Raw genomic sequence first — 24356 nt, forward strand, 5'->3', positions numbered from 1 at the left:
GTAACCATTCTTCTAATTAGAACTTTTGAAGGTATATTTCCTTGCCTAAACTAAGAAATCCAACTGGAGCATTCTTGACCAATCAAGTTTTGAGAATCAAACTGCAAACCGGTACTTCCAAACCAAACTTCTACAGAGTACTGGCAGTAAAGGATAATATGAGAAGCTATATCAGCATTTGCAGAGTATCGAATGGTTCTAGCTTTTGTAAGAAGAATGTCTCGAAGACATTTTCAAATAAAGTGCTTTATTCTGGTAATTAATGGCAGCTTCCACATATATGAGAAAGTTTTCTTCATCCCGTCAGAGAATTCTGACTTTCCATGCGCATCTAAATATAGTTTCTTGTAAGCAGATTTAACCAGAAAAGAACCATTACTTTATAACCTCCAAATGAGTTTATCTGGTTGTTGAAGATGAATGGAAATCCATCAATAGAACTTTCAATCTCATGATAAAAACGTTCATGCAAAAGACTGACATTCCAAACATTAGTGCCTTGATAAAATAGATCTTTAACTAACACATATGAGGAAGGGTTTACTGCATTGGTTTTTGGCTCAGGTGGAGAATGAAGACTAGGAACCCATATGTCTCTCCAAATCCATATTGAAGAACCATTACCAAGACTCCAAAAGATATTATCTTTAATAAACTGAATCTGGGGGATAATACTTCTCCATGCATAAGAAGAATCATCTTTAACTGTATAGTCAAAAATATCACCATTTGGATAATATTTGGCTTCCATGGATTTAAACCAAATGTTTGAACTTCTAGAACATAATTTCCAAGCATATTTAGAAAGGAGAGCTTTATTAGAACACTCTAAGTCTCTGAAACCTAGACCACCTTCCTCTTTTATCTCTGCTTAAATTTGTCCAAGAGATAATTGCACCTTTATTTGAATATTTTCTCCTCCTGAATTTTCCTTGAATAGAATTAAGATCCTTTATAGTTTGATAACAACTCAAATGAGATCATATGATGGACTAGTATAGCATTAAGTACATGTTTAACCATTACTGTTCTACCTGATTCAGAGAGATTTGTAGCATTCCATTTAGAAAGTCTAGTATCCATCTTTTCCATAAGAATTGAGAAAGGCACTCTTTTATTTCTACCAATAAAGAAGGGAAGACCAAGATACTTCTCTTTAGGGTCCATAATCGACACTTGTAGAATACTAGCCAGAGTCTCAGCTGAAGAAATATTGATATTGTTGCTGAAATAGACTGAAGATTTATTAAAATTTATAATCTGACTTGAGCATTGACTAAACTCCTCAATTACTTCAAGGAGAGCTCTTATTTGATCCAAGTTTTCTTTGAGAAGAGCAAGCAATCATCTGCAAAAAGCAGGTGAACAATTTTTGGAGCTCTTCTAGCTATTTTAACTCCAGTTATATACCTATTCCTCGGTTACTATCTTATACTATAATAAAAAAAGCTATTGTGTGAAGATTGTTGTGGTGGCTGACCCACCGTTTTACCCGACCAAAATGAGGATAAACATTGATTATAGATAAGCTTAACTAAAGATTACCCTGGCTGTTTATGTACAGCCATATGGTAGGTTCATGAAACTTCTTTCAACCGACTTGCTCTTAGTCGAAAGCTATATATATATATAGATATTGTCGGTCATTTGTAATACTACTACCTTGAATGAAAACAAGCTCCACTTGAAAATTAATAATAAAATAATATCATTCCATTTTCTTAATTTATACTTCTCTTCTGTAACAAAAGTGTACCTTATATACACTTACCAGAATACTGATTATATCAATTGCTTGATGAGTACTATTGGTATGAGAATTTTTCTACAACACATTATCAGCACGAATTGCTCGATAGCTGCAGTGTGTTCGTTTGATCGACTAGAGGATAAAAATGCTCGATTAGTTCGTTTGATAGCTGCAGTTTGTTCGTGCATGAATTGCTATCGAGCACGAATTGCTCGATTATTATTTTTCCTTCCCTGATTCTATATGTTTTATGTTCATTGAATATGATCTTAACTTTGTACTTACCTATATTATTTTTGTTGTTGTCGGGATACCATAACGGATTAAAGTTTCGATTTGTACCGTTAAATTGAACTTTATCCTAATTAAGGCGCATGTATATATCAACGTGATATATATTTTAATTTGTAATTGTTGGTAAGTATGGTATGGTGAGTATCGCAACTCCTTGAACTTTCTCAATTTTCTTTATCATTTTATTATGGTGCTAACGGTTTTAATACCGGTAAAGCGAGAAATTATCGCATCCCTGAAGGATAGCATAAATTTGATTAGTTCCAACTCAATACTAAACAAGTTCGAACTAATTGAATACTTGTGTGATAAATCCCTCGAATTGGTTTTCCATTTCCATAAAGGATATAATTGACAACTCGAAGTTGCACATTATCCCTTTCCTGCAACAGGTCGTGGGGGAAAAGTGTTGCTAAATTTATCCCGTCCGCTATTTCATATGTGACTATGGGTCGAACCAAAACAAAAAACTTTTTCTTTATAGGTGTGATCCGTTGGACATAGATCCAATTTTTCATTTTTTTTGAATCCCCGACATTTTTTTTTCCTGTGTCCCGGTGGTATTAAGATGCTGCTTTCTCAGCTTTGATAATCTCCAAAAATTTTAAAATAGTTCGACCAGAAGATAGAACATCGTGTGGTATAATATGGGTACAAAATGTGTGCTCCGCTAGCCTGTTGGTCCCAGAAGTGACTCGTTACAAAAGTGCTAGACGTTCCTATCGGCGGTTGGAGTGACCAACTAGGCAACTTTGCCATAAACAGTTTATCCATTTGCGCACTTGTAAACTAATATTTCGTTGAACCTGAAGGTGACGAAGTTGGAGATTTGTTGATATTGTATTAGTACCATATATGTTTTGATGTTTATCCTTTGTTTTAAGTTTAGTTTATTTTTTTTGCTTATTTTTGTAAGTTTTGGATTCCAAAAGCAATCCATGAGATGTTGTCGACTCCAGAAGTAGTCCAACATATATTTTGTGCCTTCCTGTAATAATCCAAAATTTATGGGTTCCAGAAGTAATCCATAAAATAGACTCCAGATGTGTTCTATCGAAATAGTTGGATTCCAGGAATTAGCCACAAATTTTTGGGTTCCCGAAGTAGACCATGGTTAGGTAATGATTTTGTTAATAACTTATTAATGTCTGTCTCTCGTCTATCTGTGACAATGGATATGGATTCCTGGAGTAATCTATCCATTTTAAATAGACGATAAAGATATTTGTCTCAGAAACCGGAACAATAAACACGATTTCGAACCACTAATAATTTTATAACATTAAAGAGGTTTGATTTTTGGAAATGTAAAACATCATTTCAGTTTCGAATAATATGATAGACGGCTCCAGAAGAGCGTGTATCATTTTGGTGGTATACCAATCATCATTATTGACGCCTTATAATATTTCGGATTCCTGAAGAATATGTTGAGTTTTTGAGAATATTTGGCGTACCACCTTGAAATGATAAACGAGCATTTTTATGGAGTATTTTGTTACTTCGTTGTTTTTGTGCCAGAAACACGTTTAGAGAAGCTCGAGGCTCTCTCTTTTATGGGGTGTGCCATATGAAAATTCTGTCAGTAGAATCTCACAGTGTCATTAGCCAGAAGTTTAATGACCTTGATTTTTCATGCTCAGACATGATCGGTATGGACACCAAAGTTCTACTAAGACGAAGTAGACAATTTAAAATGCTCATGGACATTCTTTACAGAACCTGAAGCTTCCGTCAAATAAGGATGTAAATCGCGTTGTTCTTCCTCTGAGACTTTTGTCTCTTTAACTAGCATTAACAATAGCCTTATGGTAACCAACTGAATCACCGACATTCTAGCAAAGAGGATATATGGTGGCATTTTGTAGTGCTTATTTGCCTGCATTATGGATAATTTTTAATACTTCACTGTATTAATAGGCGCATCTTCTAGATGGTCTCTTGTTTATATTGACACGTAATGTTGGATTTGTCGAACCATTTTTGTAAATTATGTGGCTGCCTATCCATTTTGGATTTTCTTAAGTAGGTCCATTTATTTTGGTGGTAAATTGATAGGATTTTAATGCTTTGCCTTCGGTTGGTGTTATAACGAGCATATAGTTAGAAGATGTGCGCACTCAACATGGTCTAGTTGGGTTCTTTGTTTAAGCATATTTAGTTTATTGCTCGACCAACTATTTACCATCAATTATGTCTTGCGAAGCAACCTTAAAATTTACGTGTTTGGTCCATAGCGTCGCCTAGCTATATATGTTGGTTTCGATTCATAAGATGAGACTGTATTCTCGCCGTTAGGGGGAGGAAGTAAGCCGCACAAAAGGAACGACATGAAATGTCTCATTTCTTGTCAAGTATGCAGTTGTTTTTGGGTACTTTTTGTGTAGTTAAATTAAAACCCAAAAAGTTTCATGAGCAGAATTGCCTTTGAAAATCAGGCAATTATGGAACCAGAAGTTTCCAGAAATGAGATAGTAATATTTCCGCCATGATCAGGAAGACTAAAATGCCACCAGAAGATGGCGTGACAACCTGCCACAAGAAGTTGGCGTGAGTAAGGTTGATAACCTTTAAGGTTCTCCAATTTTAATCAGGGGGAGAAATGTCACCATAAGATGTTGGTGAGAATTATATTGATAGCCTAAAAAGGTTCTCCCACCTTAACTAGGGGGAGAAAGACTGCCGTCTGAAGATGACACCTATTATGTCGACAAATTTAAGGATTTTCCTTTGAAGTCATGGATATGATAGGAATCACCTAAGGGTTGGAGTAAGAGATGTCGACAGTCAAATAGGTTATCTGATTAAGCTTTATCCTGATCAAAGAAAATTTGCCTGCCACTAAAATTGGCGTGAAACATCTCATTTGATTTCTCACACCACGATATTGGATGTAATTGAGGTGTTGGATATTACTCATGATTAAAAAAAATAACTGCAGTAGCTCTGGGAAAATATTGTTTGTCACTTGCTTGAGGATGCATATACGAGAAGTTGTCACAGCAGGTTATATCATGCATCTCCTAATGACCAAATCGTGTGTTAAAACACGCTTGAGGCTTAAATAACTGCCTCGTATATGCCTCTTAAAAGAGAATCCAACCACTTTTCTAATATGTAGTGCTCTTGAAGAGGGATTACAGATAGTGCTTATGGAGACTATCAGAATATGATCCACATTCTCTAAATTTGAAACTCATTATTGAAGATGAGGAGATGATAATGCCCCTGAAGTGGCGCTGGTACCAGTCTATGAAATTTTCATGAATGTGCATGCACTAGAGAATGTGTTAGATTGTATATGATTGTCGATTACTGTTTACAATAGTGGTTGTGTACCCCTCTGCATAGGAACATCGACATTTTGATTGGTAGGCATATAACTTGAACCCCTCAAACTAAGGTAGAGGATGAAATCTCTCCAAAAAGTGCAAAAGATCGGATCCGACCACACCGTAAAATTATGAGGCCTGAATATTACAGGTTGGTGTTTGAGATAAAGCGCAGAGAGAGTAATATTATCGCTTTAAGTGCGATTGAGGGTTTCCTGCTGAACCTCAGGATTGGTTCTCTAAAACTAAAAGTATTCTCCTAATATTGATGCACTTTAGCGTGGTAGTCCTTGAAGGACTCTGATTGCATCTTGTTGTGACTTATGGTTGGCGATTATATTTGAATCCCAAAAAGGATTCGAGTTTTCTTAATCAGGCAGCCACCTGACTTTGTGAATTACGTCAGGCTTGAAATTTAGTCATAATCACCATCTCGAAAGGAGAAATTTATGAACAATCATTTGTGTTTTATGTTCTTGGTATAAGGTTAAAATCCGGATGAAATGATGATATCATTTTTGGCTTTTAAAAGAGCCCTTGGTAGCGCTAAAATCCACGCTTGAACTAAATTTTGAGATCTCGCTGAAATTAAAATATTTGCTCGACCTGAAGTTCGAGGACGTGCTAGCATAATAAAACTTGTCCGTAATAATCCATTAGTTTGGATCCCGTTGAGTGGAAAAGCGAGCCATCTGTTACGTACATAGAAATAATACTTTATGGTCCAGAAGTACCATTTACGGATTTAATGCATGCATTATCTTGTTTTTCTAACTTTTGTTTTGCAGGTTACACTTTTAGAGGCTGAAATTGATTCTACGGTATTTATGAGTTTACAAAAGGCCTTTCATTGTTATGCCTGAAGTTAAAGCGGAAAACTGAATTTGGTGTGCAATAGACAGAGGATTTAAATACGAGGTGTACAATGGCGATTGTGCATCCTACGGACGACTTGAAGTCAATCTTCCAAGAACTGCAAATGGTAAAGCAGTTTTCTGAAGGCTATATAATATTTGCACCACCAACCGCTTTAAGAAGTCATTCTTCAGGGGGAGTAAACTCGTAGAATCATAGGCTGGACTTAAACATCCTGTACTCTTTTTCCTTCACTAAAGTTTTGTCCCAATGGGTTTTCCTCGTCAAGGTTTTAACGAGGCAACATATGCATGTACATCACCATTATCGGGCGACGTCCGTTGTACCTTTTTCCTCTGGTCTGGTTTTGTCCCACGGGGTTTTCCAGACGAGGTTTTTAACGAGGCAACATTTGCATTGACGACAATATTATTATGAGGTTTTGGCGTTCAGGTTTTATCCCAAGTGGTTTTCCTGACGCAGGCATGTAGGTTTTGTCCCAAGTGGTTTTCCTAATGCAATTTAAACGAGGAAAATATTTCTTGGCACTCAGGTTTTGTCCCAAGTGTTTTTCCTGACGCAGGCGTCCATGTTTTTTCCAAGTGGTTTTCCTGGCGCAACTGTCAAGAAAATATTTTCGTGGCGGCGACCACCCTTATTATAAGCTCAGGTTTTGTCCTAAATGGTTTTCCTGTCGCATTTTTCGACAAAGGAAAAAGAAATATCGTGGAAGAAATCAATTCCATTTGGAGTTTCAAGTGTTCGGGTTTTGTACCAAGCGGTTTTTCCTGACACAACTTTGACGAAAAGAGAAAATTTCATGGCAATCTGCATCGTCTTGAAGCTACTAGTGATGTACTTCTTTCGGTCGACCAGTTTTTATTTCCGTTGGATTTTTCTAACAAGATTTTCATGAAGCACCGGATTTTGCCCCAATAGATTTTCTATGCAATATTTTACAATGATGGTCATCCAAAGGGGAGTATTGTGTGAAGATTGTTCTGGTGGATGACCCACCGTTTTACCCGGTCAAAACGAGGATAAACATTACTTATAGATAAGCTTAACTAAAGATTACCTTGGCTGTTTATGTATTTCCATCTGGCAGGTTCATGAAACTTCTTTCAACGGACTTGCTCTTAGTCGAGAACTATATATATAGATGTTGCCGTTCATTTGTGATACTACTACCTTGAATGAAAACAAGTTCCACTTGAGAATTAATAATAAAATAATATCATTCCATTTTCCTAATTTCTACTTCTCTTCTGTAACAAAAGTGTACCTTATATACACTTACCAGAATACTGATTATATCAATTGCTTGATGAGCACTATTGGTATGAGCATTTTCCCACAACAAAAGCATCCTTTCTGGTGTCCCAAAAACTTTAGTTGCTTTTCACTATATCAAAAAGAAGAAAAAAAAAAAAACTTTGGTTGCTTTTCCTTTGGACGGGAATACCCCATTAAATAAATCTAATTACAAAAGTTGGGCCCACAATTTCTTTGCATCGCTACAACCATCTTCTCCCCATCACCGCCAGCACTTGCACCGCCTCCACTAGCGGTACCACACCTTTACCACCACCAGCCACAACTAGCACGACCTCTGCCGGTGCCACAACCAGCACCATGTTAGGATACCAATCCTAAACTTGTCATAAGCCCATGGGTAGAACTCAACTCGAAAACCGGTTGACTAGATGAGGGAACCCATTGACTTATAAACTACCAGCTAAGCGCCATCTAACCAATGTGGGACTAGGATCCCAACATCCTACCACGCTTCCAGACCCAACGTCCTCGTTGGCCCACTCTATCGGCACTGACTCGAAGGTTGCCCTTTCACTTATGGCGGTTTTATTTCCCTATCAGTATTCAATGCGGGTGACAACTATGCCCATACATAGGTGCCCCAACACTTTAATCTAGCCTATAGGTCACCCTTCCGTGGAGCGGACATGGGTCGTGGTGGTTAAATCTGATACCAAATGTTAGGGTACCGACCCTACACTCGTCATAAGTCCATGGGTAGAACTCAACTCGAAAACCGGTTGACTAGATGAGGGAACCCATTTACTTATAAACTACCAGTTAAGCCTCATCTAACCAATGTGGGACTAGCATCCCAACACACCACCTTCATTGCAACCAATTACTACTATTTCCGTTACAGAGCTACTACCACCAGCACCACCGCCATCAGCTTTGCCACCACCAACATCGCCAATCAAAAATCCTAATTTCAATTTTCAATTTCAATTTCTTATCACTCTCACCGTCACCACCATCCTCCTTAAAATCTTCAATTATCACCACGACCACCACCCTCCTCCACCCTTTTCAAAAAGTTGCTCTTCGATTGTTAGCAAACCCTATTTTTCTTAAACGTTTTTGCCTCTTTCAAAAACCCCAACGAATTCAAACATTTTCTAAAACCCATCGTGTTTTCCGTTACTTCTTTCTAACAACCAAGGTAATGGACTTTCCTTTAATCATCAGATATGTAGGTTGATATTCAATGCTCCGAAAGAAAAATCAGTTTATTCTAGCTTAGCTATATGTTTATCAATGTGTTGCTTGATAAAATGCCTCATAGAAAATATCAGTGAACCCGTTGTTTGTATATGTGTTATACCTAATCTATACATTAAAGGGAAATTATCGATAGACGTCAGATTCCAAATGATATTGGCCTAGATAATTAGTGTAGTACTTGGTTTACAAATTTGTATACCAAAAGTATTTGATGGAGCGTGGAAAACAAAAGTTAATTAGTGACTGTAAATAGTTTATGAGTATTGTGTTATTTTATGTGGGTAGGGAGGGCCGAAAACATATCTTACAGGTTGTGCTATCTTAAACAGCATTTGCCCATTTCTATGGTTTCTTGAAGCCGTTGCTGCTATACAAGCATTCTATTTAGTAAATTCTTCTACTTTTATGGCATTTTTTATACTTGAGAGCTCTATATCGTGGTTAAAAAATTAAGGGGTATCAATGTTGTTCAGGACTATTTAAGTCTTCGAAATATTGAGCGTCTTATGTCAAGCTTAACTCTGCTTTTAAAAGCTCTATTACTGTTGGCCATCGTATTAGTATTCACTGCATGCATATACTTTGAGCTCTTGGTTCATAAGAAATCTCCAATTCTAAAAAACTGTAAATTCCTTTTCTTTTTTTCCTCTCATTTACTTTTCGGTATTTTTTTAAAAAGGTTTTTTGTTGTGCATCTTCGCCCCTGCATAATTCATTAGATGCAAACATTATTTTTATAGTTTTGCTACATAAATATCAGTTAAAGATACCAATCTTATCATCCACAAATCTAATGAAAGCTATAATCTTTTCTTTTTTTCCTTCTAATCCATGTCTTTCTATCATCCAGATAATGATGCACATCATGAAACATATTATGTTATAACTTATGTGATTGATGTGGCCACTTTGGATTTCCATGAAGTCACGGACCGCTTCATTTTTGTGCTTGCACTCATTTTTTTAACGATGTGAAATGATAGGTGTTCTTTATTGTAAGCTTGAATGATAGTTATACATCTGATTTCTGGATGTTGTGGATATGACCATCGTTTTAGTATTTGTGGTGATGTTGTAGAGTTTTAGTGTCCTATGGTCTTTTAAGAGAAACTGCAATGGACGACTAAACCCAAATTTTTGGTCCAGACACGTGACGCAGTCGAACAGAGTAAAGATAAAAAACCAGACTATACCCAAATTTCAGACTACGGACCAAAACCAAATTTGGTCGAGCGAAGTTATAAACTTTGCCCGTTAACAGGCGTTTATATAATGCACGCTTTAGATGAAGCGGTTGTATACTTCTCGTCCCATGGTCAGGCGTTTATATAACGTACACCCCAGTGAGGCGAAGCTATAATGTACGCCCCATCAGGCGTGAGTATAATGTCTGCCTGATGACAAGCGTGAGTATAATTTTCGCCCCATTCAGGCGTGCATTTTATGGGCGCCCCACTCAGGCGTGCATAAATCTCACGCCCCACACCGAGCGGACATTATACCTTATACTCCGTATGTTACCATGTTTAAACGGATGAAAATAGTCAACAAAAATGTTTATACCGTTGGTAATTTTCGAACGTTGGAGAAAACGGAACATTGGACATTTTCGAACGTTGGAAAGTTTGAAAGATATTTTCGAACGTCGGAAATTAGGTTTCTTTCATACACCTATATATACACTTGAATTCCTCTAATATTTCCCAAACATTACTCATTCATACTATCTATCAGCAGCAGCAGAAGAAGTATTATTTCGTCTCTCAAATCATTTATTAGGAAATTTTCACCGAGTCGCTTACAATGGCGCCACGAATAGCAAGAAGTCCAAATTTTACGACAATCGAAGATGCAACCATGTGTAAAATTCATTTATCAATATCTCAAGATCCTGGAACTGATCAATCAGAGGCGGCGTTGTGGACTCGTATCAAGGATGATATTGAACTTCATTTACCTAATAAACCAGAGCGATCTTGGAGTTCCTGGCAAAAACGATATAAGGTAATAAGTAAATATGTGGCGTTGTTTTCGGCGAAAGAGGCGGAAGTGGATGGTGAATATCATACTGGATGGGGTCCTGAAAAGAAGGTAAGTATTCTTTATTTTTTGAACAATTATTTTCTAATATTTACATGCCCATGAACTTAACTGTTTTTAAAAACATTAACAGCTTGAAAAAGTAAACATGCGGTTCAAGGAATGCAATAATGGAAAAAAATTTAAGCACGAAGAGTGCTACCCAATTTTCTTAGAAAATATAAATATAATCGGCGATCGACTTTTGTATTCAATACGACGCACGATTTGGACAGTTGTGAGAATAACGAGGAAGATGAGGAAGGACAACAAACAAAAACTCAAGCCGAGTCCGGTAACGACACAGATATGGGAGACATTGAGAACACATATCTCCGTAAGATGGGGAAAAAAACAGCAAAACGATTGAAGAAAACTGGGAGAGAGAAATCCACTGTCCAAGAGGAATTGATGGGAATAATTATTAAAGAACAACAAAGTTTCAATACTCATTACCAAGCACAATCAAGATTCAAGATGGAACAAAGAGCAGCATAGTTTGCAGCAAAACAAGCCGAACATGCGACAAAAAAATCCAAGGAAGTGGCATCATTATGATGGATCTTCAAAAATTGGATCCTGTACAAAAGGAGTACTTCGAACTTCGTAGGGCGGACATAGTTCGGAATAGAAGAAACCAATCTTAACACAAAGGCGGAATAGTTGAAAACTTTATTATCTCTCCTATTTAGTGATTAATAGTTTTAGTAGTATAACTATCTTTTAATATTTCTTATTATTACAATTAGCCGTATTATTATGTAATTTTTGGATTTTAAGTTTATTTCCGTTGAATTGAATTAAATTTAAATGTTTTTGAAACAACTAACCGTAATTAAAACTTGATGATGATTACATAAAAAAGAGATAATACATTTAAATAAAACAATTCGTCCAAAAATACTGACCAAGTATTGATCAACATCTTTCAAACAATAATTATAGGAAAGTTACAACATTCTAATTTAATCATTCGTCGGGATTATAGTGCGCAAGATTTGATTTGAAGATTTCATAGCATTCCTCATGCTCAAAATCATTGCCTCTCTCGTAGTAATATTCCAACCGAGCTGTAATTTGCTGCAAATTTAAATAAAAATAAGTTACATATATGTTTAGCTTAAATATAGCTCTAAGCATATGATTTGAAATATATTCTCACCCGTTCCTCATATGCCATACTAGGATTCCGTATGTTAACATTAGCCTGAAACACAACAAAAGTTTCCACCTCCTTGTTGATGCGATTGAACCTATTTTGAACATCTTTTTTAGTTTCTAGATTTTTCATTACCTGTTAACGTATCGAATATATCAAAAATATTTGACCAAAAACGGTTGCGGGGTTACCCTGAATAAAGTGGATTTGTTGTAACATTGATCCATGCTTGAACAATACCAACATCTTCTTCTTTAGAGAATTTTTTCATATTTCGTAGCTGAATCACAAACTAAATAGATTGTTTTGGATGGAGAAAAGAAGAAAAATAAGAATTCTATAGTTTTATAGGATAAAAAAAAGGAATGGACACGAATCAATCATAATCTGTCGGGATAAAAAAACAGTAATCACATATAGTATCGACAAAAAAAAAAATGATAAGAAGATAAGAAAATGCTTTTATTATTATCCAAAGTTAAAATACAAAGAAAATGACAATCATAAGCTTTCATAAAAAAACAACCTATACAATGACAGTCAGTGTCCAAATTTTTAATTTCCATATTCTGACCATATATGTTCGATTAAGTCATCACGCAAGCGAATATGCGCTTCTTTGTTACGCATTGCACGTCGGCGTTGCTCAACTCTAATTTGGGAGAACTCCTCACTGTTGTATCTTAATATATTAACCGGTGCCGGGTTGCTACGTTGTTCATAAACATGTGGTCAGTCTCCGGGTAGACGCTCATCCTCGACTATCATATTATGTAAGATAATACAGGTTTTCATGATATAGGCAAGCACATCTGGATTCCACATTCTTGCGGGTTGTTTGATGATTCCAAACTATTGTTGGGGTACACCAAATCCCCGTTCTGCATCTTTTCTTGCACCCTCTTGCATCGATGAAAATATTTCTTTTTTCCTACCTACCGGGTGTTTAATGACCATAATAATAGTAGGTATCTCTGGGTATATACCATCACCTAGATAATACGACATATCATATGAATGTATGTTTACCTCGTAGCTCACTGGTGGTGCTTTTCCTGTTACAAGACTTCGAAAAAAATATGAACGGTTCATAACATTAATATCGTTGTTAGATCCGGACATACCAAAAAATGCATGCCAAAACCATAGATCATAGAACACCACCGCCTCCAACACGATACTTTCGCTCCTTTATATGCGGTGTAAGCCCCTGACTCTGCCGACGGACATTTATCCCATTTCCAATGCATGCAATCTAGACTACCTAGCATCCCTGGAAATCCCCGGTCTTTGTTTTGCTTGAGAAACAGTTCAACATCACCAACAATTGGTTCACGCAAATATTCTTTCCTATACACGTCGACAATCGTCTTACAGAACCTCCGAGTAGCTTCCAACACAGTGGTTTCTCCTATGCGTAAGTACTCGTCTATTGCATCTGCCGCACATCCGTAAGCTAACATTCTTACTGCTGCTGTTACTTTTTGATGAGGGTTTAATCCTACAACTCCACAAGCATCGGGATTTTGAACAAAATATCTGTCTGCATTGGTAAGACCTTCCACTATTCGGCTAAACAATTGTTGACGCATTCTGAATCTTCTGCGAAAAACATTGGGTGGTTGGTTTGGGTACCGAGAAAAATAGTCGTTCCATAGAAGTTCAGCTCCTGCATCACGATTTCTGGGTATTTTGATACGAGTTTGAGTCCATTTTGAATTTGTAACAAGGACTCCCAAACTAACGGCCATGTTATTTTGCATAATTGCTATTGCATCATCATCAGAGGAATAAAAACTAATATTAGAAGAAGAAGAAGAAGAAGAAGAAGAAACAGAAGAGCAATAATGAGCGGTTTTCTCATAGTTTTCCATTACTATCTGAAGCAGAAGAGGGGTGTTGCCATTCATATATTGGGTGATCAGGTCTTTAATTTATATCCAAGAGCATTAATAAAAAAAAAGGAGATGGTGAGAGATAGTGATTTTCTTGAAAAAATAAAAGTCTTTTCCAAAAAAAGATAAAGTGTTTGTCAGTAGCCTGATATGACTATACTCTATATGGATGGTGTAAAAACTATACACACTGCCTACTCTCAAACTTGAGAGGACAACTAAAGGGATAGTGGAGAGAGTAGACTTGAAATGACTACTCGCTGAAAGATAAGATAATATGAGATACTAACTATCAGTATCCGAAGGCGCCGATCGAGGTGGCATAAAAGGCATCTGCATTCTCGGAGTGGCATTGACTGAGGACATTGTTGAAGCTGGTCCTTGACTCATAGAACTCCAAACTTGCGGTGGCATTATTTGGGAAAAGGAACCGAACCCAAGGAGAGGTTGGACAGCGTGCGGCGGACGGAAAAGAGACATTTGTTGCTGCAAATCTATGTTCATAGTATTCAGCCTTTGTATTTCTGCTTCTTTCGCCATAATAATGTCCATCCTCTCCTTCGTTTGTTTTAATGTAAAATCGCGAAATTGTTGATTAAAATCAACATGTTCTTGAAATAATGTGTAAGCTTCGTGCTGTCATGAAAAAATAAAATACATAAGTACAAATGTATAATAAAATGTCGAACGTTCTTGAAAAAGTCGAAAGTTAACATACGTGGGATAATAGATGTGGAGGAGGGATAGGTACATGTTCAGCAGGGTGTTCAATTGGGTCCGTATACAAGTCACCGACAAGCCCATATGTTTGGGCTTCCCAATTAGGATGAGTCACATAATCGTTGTAGTTAGTTACCTTTCTCCAGTGATGAAAATGTATATCATAATCTTTAAAAACTTGCGCTATCTCTGTAGCATCGAGAAAACCTTCTCTTTTTAGGCGTTCTGCTTGAATACTGCCGATATCCCCAATAACTGTGTGTAGTTTTATGGGAACATCAAAAGTATAATGGTTTTGCCTCCTGCACCTTTCTCCGAGGTACATGTTATGTTGTACGGTTAGAAAGAGAATACGAATATAGTAAGTATGATATATATTACATAAGCATGAAAAACAAAAAAAAATGTTATTGGTATTTAGCAACAATTATCGAATAAAATTTAATTATTAACTCTTAATGCCCATGTAAGAAAATATATAACCCTGAACCCTGAACCCTGAATCTGGAGTCTGATAGCCTCGAAGCCGTGCATCCCGTATCAGATGAAAGAACTTCTTTGTATGATTCCCATGGGCGCCATGTCACTTGTTCAGCAATAATCTTACTCAGTAAATCCCTACAACGGAAAATATCATTTGTATTCTTCGGTACATTCCATTTAGAAGTTACATGCCATTTTTGTTCTGTACTCCCCTTTGAGATGTCTGGTCGACATATGCCCAGGTATTCATACCCCAAAACTACTCCATGAAAATAATTAGCCAATTTAATAACTTCGCAACAAAATAAACAATGAAAGGAAGAAAAAACTGGATTAAAAGAATACCTCTAATATTTGGAATGGGCCGCATAGTGCCTTCTGTCTCCTCCCATTTAAACGGAGTGACGCATACAATCTCGAAAAAGCGGCACCACCCCAGTCATACGTGGATACTACATTAAGATTTTCAAAAGCAGCTAACCATCCAGCATCAATATAGGTCTTTGCATTAGAAAAGAAAAATGTCCCAAAACATACATGAAAAAGGCAATTGCTACTCTATAAGCAAGAGTGCTATCATTTTCAGCCGCAACCAACTTGTCTTCTTAGAAATATGAGCTTAAATATTTAATTGTAGTTGAATTTGAAACCCACGACGGAGCTTTTGGACAGAGCTTTACATCTTGGATATCTGGAAAGATACGCTCACGAACATATTCAGATTGATACTTCCCAGAATCATACGGAATGTCAGGCCCATCACCGATTCTCAGTCCAGTCAACATGAGTCAATCTAGGGGGTAAATCCCATCTCACCAAATGGGAAGTGAAAAGTATTTGTTGTGTCCCAAAACCGCTCAACAATATAATCAACCATTGAATGTTGGGTTTCGCTACATTGTATGTTCAGTAAACTTTGCCATCCCGCTTTTTCAATAATATATTTAGCTCTAAGACAGTATTGTGAAATAGTTTGATAGTGATGAATTACCGATGCCAGAGATCCACGACGTTGATTCTTTAATTTCTGCTCTCCTGTAAATGTAATGTCTGTAGTAGCGTGCGGTTTATCATCTTGCAGTACGCGAAACCGCCCTAACCGGGGAATATCAACCTCCTTAATTTACCAGTAGAGATTATGTTGTAATCCTCTTCGGCTACAAATTTCTGTTTCTTGTTCGTCTTCATGCGACCATTGAACCGCGCTGTGAGTCTGTTCAGCATCTCTACACACACAAGATAGATGCAATCTCAATTTTAAAACACCAACCCTCATTATTCCATATTTTTATAAGTCCATCACCATTTATATTCCAAATACTATAAATCCTTAACACAAACTATATTAATTCCAAATTCTATAATTCCACTTATATTTCAAATACTATAAATCCTTAACACAAACTATATTAATTCCAAATTCTATAATTCCACAAACAAAAATTAAATCGTCACCTATGTATGTAGAACATATTAGAAACCAAAAAAATATACCTCATAACAACTCAATTTAATCACTTCAACATTCCATAAAAATCACTACAAAATCAATTACTTTTAACCCCATTTACATACATATAAATTAGCTATTATACATATGTAACACACAAAATTCACATAACCACAATTTCTCACATAACCAAAAGAAATGTAAAAATACATATTAACCCAAATTTATAAAAAACACATAAATTTAGCTCGTCTTAAACCCAATTTCATATTTAACCAAATCTACATACAACATACGTACTCAAATCTGTTCACATACAATATCATATTCATAATTGTTTGTCAATACCCAATTTTCTAAAACCTAATTTTAACAAACTAAAACCATAAATAAATTAAAACCTAATTTTAACAAACTAAAACCATAAATAAATTATACAAGAATATAGATAAACATAAAAGATTAAGAAAACTATATTACCTCTCATGGAATCTATCTCGTTGCTATTTTCCTTTTTTTTCTTCCTTTCCTACTCGTTACAGCGTTTGAGAATGGGAGTGAAAGATAAAGGTGCTGTTTTGATGGCGGTAGAAACAAAGAAGTAGAAAAGAAGAAGACCGAGAAGAAAAGATTAGGATAAACGTGTAACACGTAAAGAGGTTTACATGGAGGTGGAGGTATAATGTTCGCTGGGTTGAACTCCACACGTGTTGATTACGTGTGTTAAATGGGGCGGAGATTATATGTACGCCCTTGGACCGGCGGAAACTATATAAACACCCCATCGGGTGTGTATTATATCACCGTCCCATGTACAGGCGTAAATTATATGACCTCCCCACATCCGGCGTTTACTATATCAACGCCCCACATCTGGCGTTAACTTTATGGCCTCCCCAACTGGGCATGATTATGTCAACGCTCCACTATCAGACGTTGATTATACATCCGCTCGACTAAATATATTCGCTACGGTAGCGTCATACTACGGACTAAACCCTGCTAGTAATCGCATCGCGTGTGCGTCCTTGCTGGTAAACGGAATAAAAAGAATACTCCGTATAGAACATCTATACGGACCGTGATAACGTCAAAGCGGCCAATAAGACGTTTTCTTTCCAGTCATTTTCCAAACCTTCCTCAGTATCGTGGAGGCAAAAAGCCCTACACGAAGCAGAACCTAGAGTTGAAGAGAGCGGCCTTGAAATTGCCTCCCTTGTTTGAAGATGCTCAAGTCCAAGCTTAACGAACCTGGTAATTTCCTATAAACCCTAAACCCTTAAGGGTTTTATTCAGAATTTGGAATTATACAGCTAAAACATTTTGCTTTTAGGGTTGATAACAAATTTAAGATCTTTTTAGACATTCATGATCAGGGTTTGAATGTTTTCTGTTCAATTTCCTCCTTATCAATCATCATTGTGTTTGCTTAGAATCTTATTCAGCTTCATATATGATACGAACAGGGGTACTGCTACTAGCAAACTGAATAAGCAAATAAGACAAGTTGGGTCTTGGTAATACTCTATCTATCTGGAATGGTGGTCCCCTCTTGGCTCCGAACTATTCTAGCCAGAAGGTATCACTCTTCTGGTTTATTTAGTTGCAATACAAGAAGATTTTGGAATGGGAGGGATCTAATGACGAGGTCATTTCCATTTGTAAATGATGCTCAGACTCCAGTTACACTCGGTAATGAATAGTATAGGCAATTAAATTGTGTTTTTGATTTGAGTTACTGGCTACTTATTCTGAATGAACTTCTGACTAGAATTAATTTCAGGATTGTCGCAAGATTCGACCCTTTCGTTGATCTCATCAACTGTATGGAGATCTCCTGGAACTGTCGGATTTTGTGGACTTGCTAGGGGAGATTCAGCTTTGCCTGTATTGGATAGCGATGAGGATATTTCAGAAGATGTGGTCGTTGATGCTTTGCCATGCAATGATTCGCGAGAACTGAAGGAACATTTTGATGAGGTGAATACTCGTGCTGGTAAAAGAAAAGCTAAAAGTAATAAAAAGAAGTCGATAGTGGAGTTTAGTAAAGTTGACGCTGATTTACTTCCAACTGTTATTCTAGTCGGACGTCCAAATGTGGGCAAGTCGGCGTTGTTTAACCGGTAAGTTAACATGTTGAGCTTGATTTCACATCCATGGATTTGGCAATGTGGACCATCTCAATGTCTTCAGAGCTTTTCTCTTTTAGATTTAGATTTTTCTTTTTTGATCCCAAAAATGTTCTTCTGTGCATGTAGTTTTATTCAAAGGAGAGAAGCTCTTGTGTACAATACCCCAGATGACCATGTTACACGGGACATACGAGAAGGCATTGCCAAATTGGGTGATTTGCGGTTTAGGGTGTTGGATTCAGCTGGTCTTGAAACAGCAGCAACTTCCGGAAGTATTCTTGACAGAACTACAGGAATGACTGGTCATGTACTTGCAAGGTCTCAATTTGCGATGTTCTTGATTGACGTGAGGTTAGTTAAACAGCAATTTTCCATAATGCTGACAGAATTTCTTTTTTGGTACCATTTCTTGATATTGGATTTCTGAACTTTCTGGGGCCTCGTCTTTCACCAGAGATGGATTGCAGCCTCTTGATTTCGAGGTGGGGTCGTGGTTGCGCAAACACGCATCTGGAATCCCTACTCTTCTAGTGATGAATAAGTCTGAATCGCTTGATGATCACCGAGGATACCTTATGTCAGCTGCTGGCGAAGCCTATAAATTGGGATATGGGGATCCTATTGCAATATCTGCTGAAACAGGACTTGGTATGGGAGATCTTTATGACTCTCTCCGTCCTCTTCTTGAGGAATATATGCTCCGTGTCTTAAATGGTAAGCCCCGGGTTTCCATGTTTCTTGCTAGGTTTTTTCTTCTTCTCTGAGAGTCGGATCAAGTTTTACTATGCTACAATATGAATAATACAGTGATCTGCTTACTTCCTGATCCAATCAATCAGTTAACACCAAAAGAACACATTGTCTAATAGAGCATCATAATAACAAATACTGTTATTGGGCTTGGGGTGGATCTAATCTTCGAATGCAGTACAAATCCCTATGCTTGATACTATCACAATCCTGTGACCATGTGAAATGCAATTTGTTTAAATAATCAGGATTTGAATTAAAGAAGAAAGAAAGAGAAGTATATGCATTTAGGAGAGACAATGAGGGACCACGAAGTCTTTTTTACTAGTATTACATAGTTTTATAAAGGTTCTGGGTATCAAATTTATTATTGACAGTACATGCATTAGTTAAAAATTATATCCTTCATATCTATATGTAGAAGCAAAGACTTGAACAACTGGTAGAGTGTCAACTTGCATAAACACACCGTTAGTATACAGATTTACAGGATTTGAGTAGAAGAGGTGGGCCTATCCATATCTGTTACTTTGTTTCGTCGAGTCATGATGTTTCTGTTGGCATCCTCTAACTTGTTATTGTTCCTCTCTTTATCCCAGAGAAGGCTAGTCAGAGTAATGACTCCTCTTCTGAGGTTGACGAGTCCAAGTTACCTTTGCAATTGGCTATTGTAGGCCGACCCAATGTTGGCAAGTCTACAATGTTGAATGCGTTGTTGCAACAGGAACGTGTTCTGGTGGGACCTGAAGCTGGTTTAACAAGAGATTCAGTTAGAGCTGAGTTCCAATATGAAGAACGAACGGTGTATTTGGTAAAATCTCAGCTTCTTAATACCCTTTGTTTCCTTGTGAATTTGATGTCTGGGCCATTGAAGTGCACTATAAATTTGCAGCATCATTTTTGAACCTTGAAAAGATTGTTCGGCAATGTAATCCTTGTTCCCTTAATTAACGTCAGAGACTAGAAGCTTTCAACATTTTGATAGAATTTGGTAGCTGGGAGATTCAGTAGTCGTGCTTTATATATATATATATATATATGGCAATGTGCCAATGTCCAGTAGAGGGGTGCAAATGACAGGGTAGATCCTGAACCACCCGTGAAAAAGGCCTTTGAAGTAAAATCCTGCTACTTAATCAGTACTGCAGTAGAGTGATTTTAGTTTCGCCAAGGAAATATTGTGGTGCAATACTCCATACAATCTTTCATGAACTAGGATGTTGTATTTTCATAGTCCTTGTTCCATATGCTTCGTGAGCTGGTATGACGCAAGTGAAGGGATCTTCTGCTGACCAATTTTTGCATTGTATAAATTGTAGTTTGTGCCTAGGTCTTATAAAGTATCTTGCAGTTTGGTTTCTTCTGAACATTTTTACAGATGCTTTCAGTGGGTCCATTCCTGTCTAGAGGTAAGCAAACGTGGAACATGTTTAACCTGATTTAAGACAGTGTTGTCTAATGAATTTGACAGCATTCAACGGAATGGAGACTCCATACCTATGTTATTTTTTGATACAAAAGTAAATGTTGCTTACATAGTTGCAATCTGGTGGTGGATTGTAGGGTTATGATGTTACTTCTTCAAATGGCCATTTTGCAATTAGCCTATGGCTGCAGCAGTGCACCTGATTTTTTATTTTCCTTGATGTGAACCCTGTGCTTAATGTACATAGTTGTTGGTCCATGCTTAATATACATAGTTGTTTAATTATATTTTGCGATTAAGTTAGTGTTTATTGTCAGGTTGACACGGCTGGTTGGTTGCAAAGATCGAAGCAGGAGAAAGGACCAGGGTCCTTGAGTGTCATGCAGTCCCGAAAAAATCTTATGAGGGCTCATGTCATCGCTTTGGTGCTTGATGCAGATGAGGTTGGTATATATTTTATGTTATCTTTCTGAAATTGTTTTATGAGGTTGGTATATTTCATGGTGAAGCTGTGCTTGCTTACAATATACTGTATCTTGTTTTCGTGGTACTGTGAAAGGTTCCCTAGTCTTCTTAAGTTTTAAGTTGTTTTTGGAGCTAACGAAGAACCCCTATTATTTAGTCTGGTTTCTCCATGGTTTGGATCATTTCTCTAGTTTGTGTATGTTTAGTGCTCTATATACCATTTTCCAAACTAAGTAATCCCCCACCTACCTTCGCTGGCTTTAATACTGTTTTGGTGAGCTAAGGGCGATGTTGATCAATTCTAGTTTCTTATGTTGGACAATAAGCTTCAACCTTTCTTCCATATCTTTTGAGAAAAAGTTAAACATGCAACTGTTAAGATGACATGTCCATGGGCCATGGGCAATTGCCACCCCACTACATACTTGTGCCTAATTGATACCACATCCACACTTATATCGTACTCATTGTTCTGTATCCGTATCAGTTTATCTGGTTGTATTGTCAATAAAAAATTATGAATTCACGCATAAGTCCATTTTGACAAGCTTAGTTTGACATGCTTAAATGATTTACTCTTTAGCGCCAAAAGGGTGAAGACCCAGTGGTGATATTCAGGGACAATGATCTACTGCTTGACCAGATTCAGCTCATTCTGAAATTTGTAACCACATTTTAACAATGAATAAACAAGTGTAGTATTATACTAAGCGGATGGCAAAACAAGTCCTTAAATCTTTACCATTTGGCGCTATGGAGAATGTCATTTTAATCCTGTCAATGGAACCTACCTCTCTAACTTATAAGCATGTATGCGTAGATGCACAGTTTGAAATATATCAACTTAGAAAAGTGTGATGTTCAATTTCATTAGGTTTTTAGCTGAATCCTTTCTGTTTCGTCCTGTCCGATAGATTGCAAAATCCAGGTGTAGCATGAATCATGCTGAGGTAGTTATAGCGAGGCGTGCGGTAGAAGAAGGTCGTGGTTTGGTTGTGATTGTGAACAAGATGGATCTTTTGAGAGGGAAGGAAAATGCTAAACTATATGAGAAGGTCATCAAAGCTGTTCCGGAAGAAATTCAAACAGTTATTCCTCAGGTTAGTCGCTGTGTATACCTAATAGTTATATCATTCGGCCATCCGTTTTGATTCTATGTAATTGATTTGTCCTGTTTGTCAAATGAATTTAGCTGATGGATTCACATAGATTATTTATTTGTTATTTTGGTCTTTTTACCAGACCTGATATATTGTTGAACTGAGTTTGTTTCCAGATAACAGGAATTCCAGTTGTATTTGTGTCTGCACTAGAGGGAAAAGGTCGGATAGCTATATTGCGCCAGGTCATGGAGACGTATGAAAAATGGTGTTTAAGGTTGTCAACTGCACGTCTTAACCGTTGGCTTTGCAAGGTCAGTTTTCCATGCCAATCTGCATGTTTCATTGATATAATTCATTTACGCATTTCTACTTAATTAACACATGGAAGTGATTTCATGGTGGTTCTTGTTAGGTTATGAGTAGGCATTCATGGAAGGATCAAAAGGCAAAGCCAAAAATCAAGTATTTCACACAAGTGAAGGCTCGACCGCCAACTTTTGTGGCGTTTATACGTGGCAAAACTGAATTTTCAGACACGGACATTAGGTTCCTAACTAGATCTTTGAAGGAAGACTTTGACTTGGGGGGAATTCCCATCCGAATTATGCAGCGAGCTGTTTCAAGAAAAGCAGATGCTGGTGCTAAAGGCAATAAATCTTGTGGAAGGATGACAGACAAGATTACCTCTGACAAGAGAGCTGTATCTCCTGACAAGATTTGCTCTGACAAGAGAACTGAAGATTCCCCAACACCAACCACTTAGCGAGTTTCCTGCATTGCGCCACGCTGATAGTGAGAAGAAGGAACAAGATTGGCGGTGTTTGTATTTGTCACTTAGGGAGCAAGCAAGCCAGTAAGGCATATTTCACTTACGGCTTTGTCATGTGTAAGGCATGGGCAAGTGGTAGCAGGTATTAGCGTATTGTGTGCACTTGCATTCTTTATTTTGATCTGTAAAATCCTATTTTGTACTACTATTGGTTCAGGAAATCTCACAGGCATGCCTACTTCTTTGAAAAGGAATCAACAACAGCATATAGTGTCTCCTGATTCTGCAACGGGCGAGTCATCCGGCTCCAATGGGACACAAAACAGATGTTCTTTTACCAGTCTGATGAAATTAAACCATTTAGGATTTGGTGCTTCATGTTAGTTTAAGAATAGATCAAATTTTGTCGTTAAACTACATGTAAACTTTTCTTTGTAAATATATCCAATAGTTGCATGTGACAATGAGACGTTCCACAGTGATGTTTTCTTGACCAATCCTATATGATGCGTCATTCTGCTTATTCCCTGCATGTCAGTTCAGGGCCTTCAGGCTAAGCAATTTTCATGCTTAATTTCAGTTCCTCTTCTCTCCTAGAATGGACAGCAAGACTTCTCATCGGTCATCAGGTTGATGAGCTGAAATGCTGAATTCAACAATACGAATTTATCAAGCTATAATGGAATTCAATTTTGTATTTGAATTTCAGTTCCTCTTCCTTCCATCCAACATAATTGGTGGCCCATATCTAGGGAGTGGATCTTTTCGAGTTATGATAAGTCCAACTTCTAGACACTTTAAAGTCATTTTTAAAATTAATCAGAATACCGACCCCGTAATCTTTATATCCTAGTAATGACCAGCAGCTAAAGAATGAAAGGGAAGTCATTCAGAGGTCCACCATCCATCAGGTCTGACTCGCTCAATGGTGTTCCAAACACTTTTCTACTTCGTTCGAGGAAGAAACAGGTATCTAGGCACAAGAATCACGCATATCCATATAGGATAAACTGGTCGATGTTTGTGCATCCACATGAAGAGTTCAGGGCCGATGTTGCGGAAGCGATGGGTTTCAACTTCCAAGCAAGCAGTACTGCAGTAGTATGGGCAAAGGAAAAAACAGCTAAAGAATGCCGTACGTTGTTGGAGAGTT

At 37.3% G+C, this 24356-nt stretch overlaps 1 protein-coding gene across 2 annotated transcripts; it reads left to right on the forward strand.

Annotated features, from left to right (window-relative positions):
• The first annotated feature begins 17653 nt into the window (after positions 1-17653).
• Positions 17654-23703, forward strand: LOC113338941 (GTPase Der-like). Of its 2 annotated transcripts, XR_003354892.1 has the most exons (11): positions 17654-17812; positions 18025-18250; positions 18342-18681; positions 18817-19041; positions 19145-19404; positions 20040-20251; positions 21184-21309; positions 22246-22431; positions 22608-22745; positions 22847-23345; positions 23455-23703. XR_003354892.1 is itself a non-coding variant. In XM_026584332.1 (10 exons), exons 2-10 carry the CDS (start codon positions 18097-18099, stop codon positions 23195-23197), a joined length of 1992 nt encoding a protein of 663 aa, XP_026440117.1. In that variant the 5' UTR covers positions 17654-17812; positions 18025-18096; the 3' UTR covers positions 23198-23448. The 2 variants fall into 2 exon arrangements, 1 of the variants encoding a protein (XP_026440117.1); XM_026584332.1 differs by lacking the exon at positions 23455-23703 and having other exon boundaries at positions 22847-23448.
• Positions 23704-24356: the final 653 nt, after the last annotated feature.

Source organism: Papaver somniferum, unplaced genomic scaffold (genome assembly GCF_003573695.1).
Source record: "Papaver somniferum cultivar HN1 unplaced genomic scaffold, ASM357369v1 unplaced-scaffold_19, whole genome shotgun sequence".
In the NCBI taxonomy this organism is placed as follows: domain Eukaryota; kingdom Viridiplantae; phylum Streptophyta; class Magnoliopsida; order Ranunculales; family Papaveraceae; genus Papaver; species Papaver somniferum.

Bases quoted from the DNA above. Each gene is read 5' to 3' on its own strand.
- LOC113338941 (XM_026584332.1), top strand. From the start codon at position 18,097: ATGGTGGTCCCCTCTTGGCTCCGAACTATTCTAGCCAGAAGGTATCAC. The intron at 18,251-18,341 runs GTAATGAATAGT...AATTAATTTCAG, and splicing joins TCAGACTCCAGTTACACTCG to GATTGTCGCAAGATTCGACC. The intron at 22,432-22,607 runs GTTAGTCGCTGT...GTTTGTTTCCAG, and splicing joins TTCAAACAGTTATTCCTCAG to ATAACAGGAATTCCAGTTGT.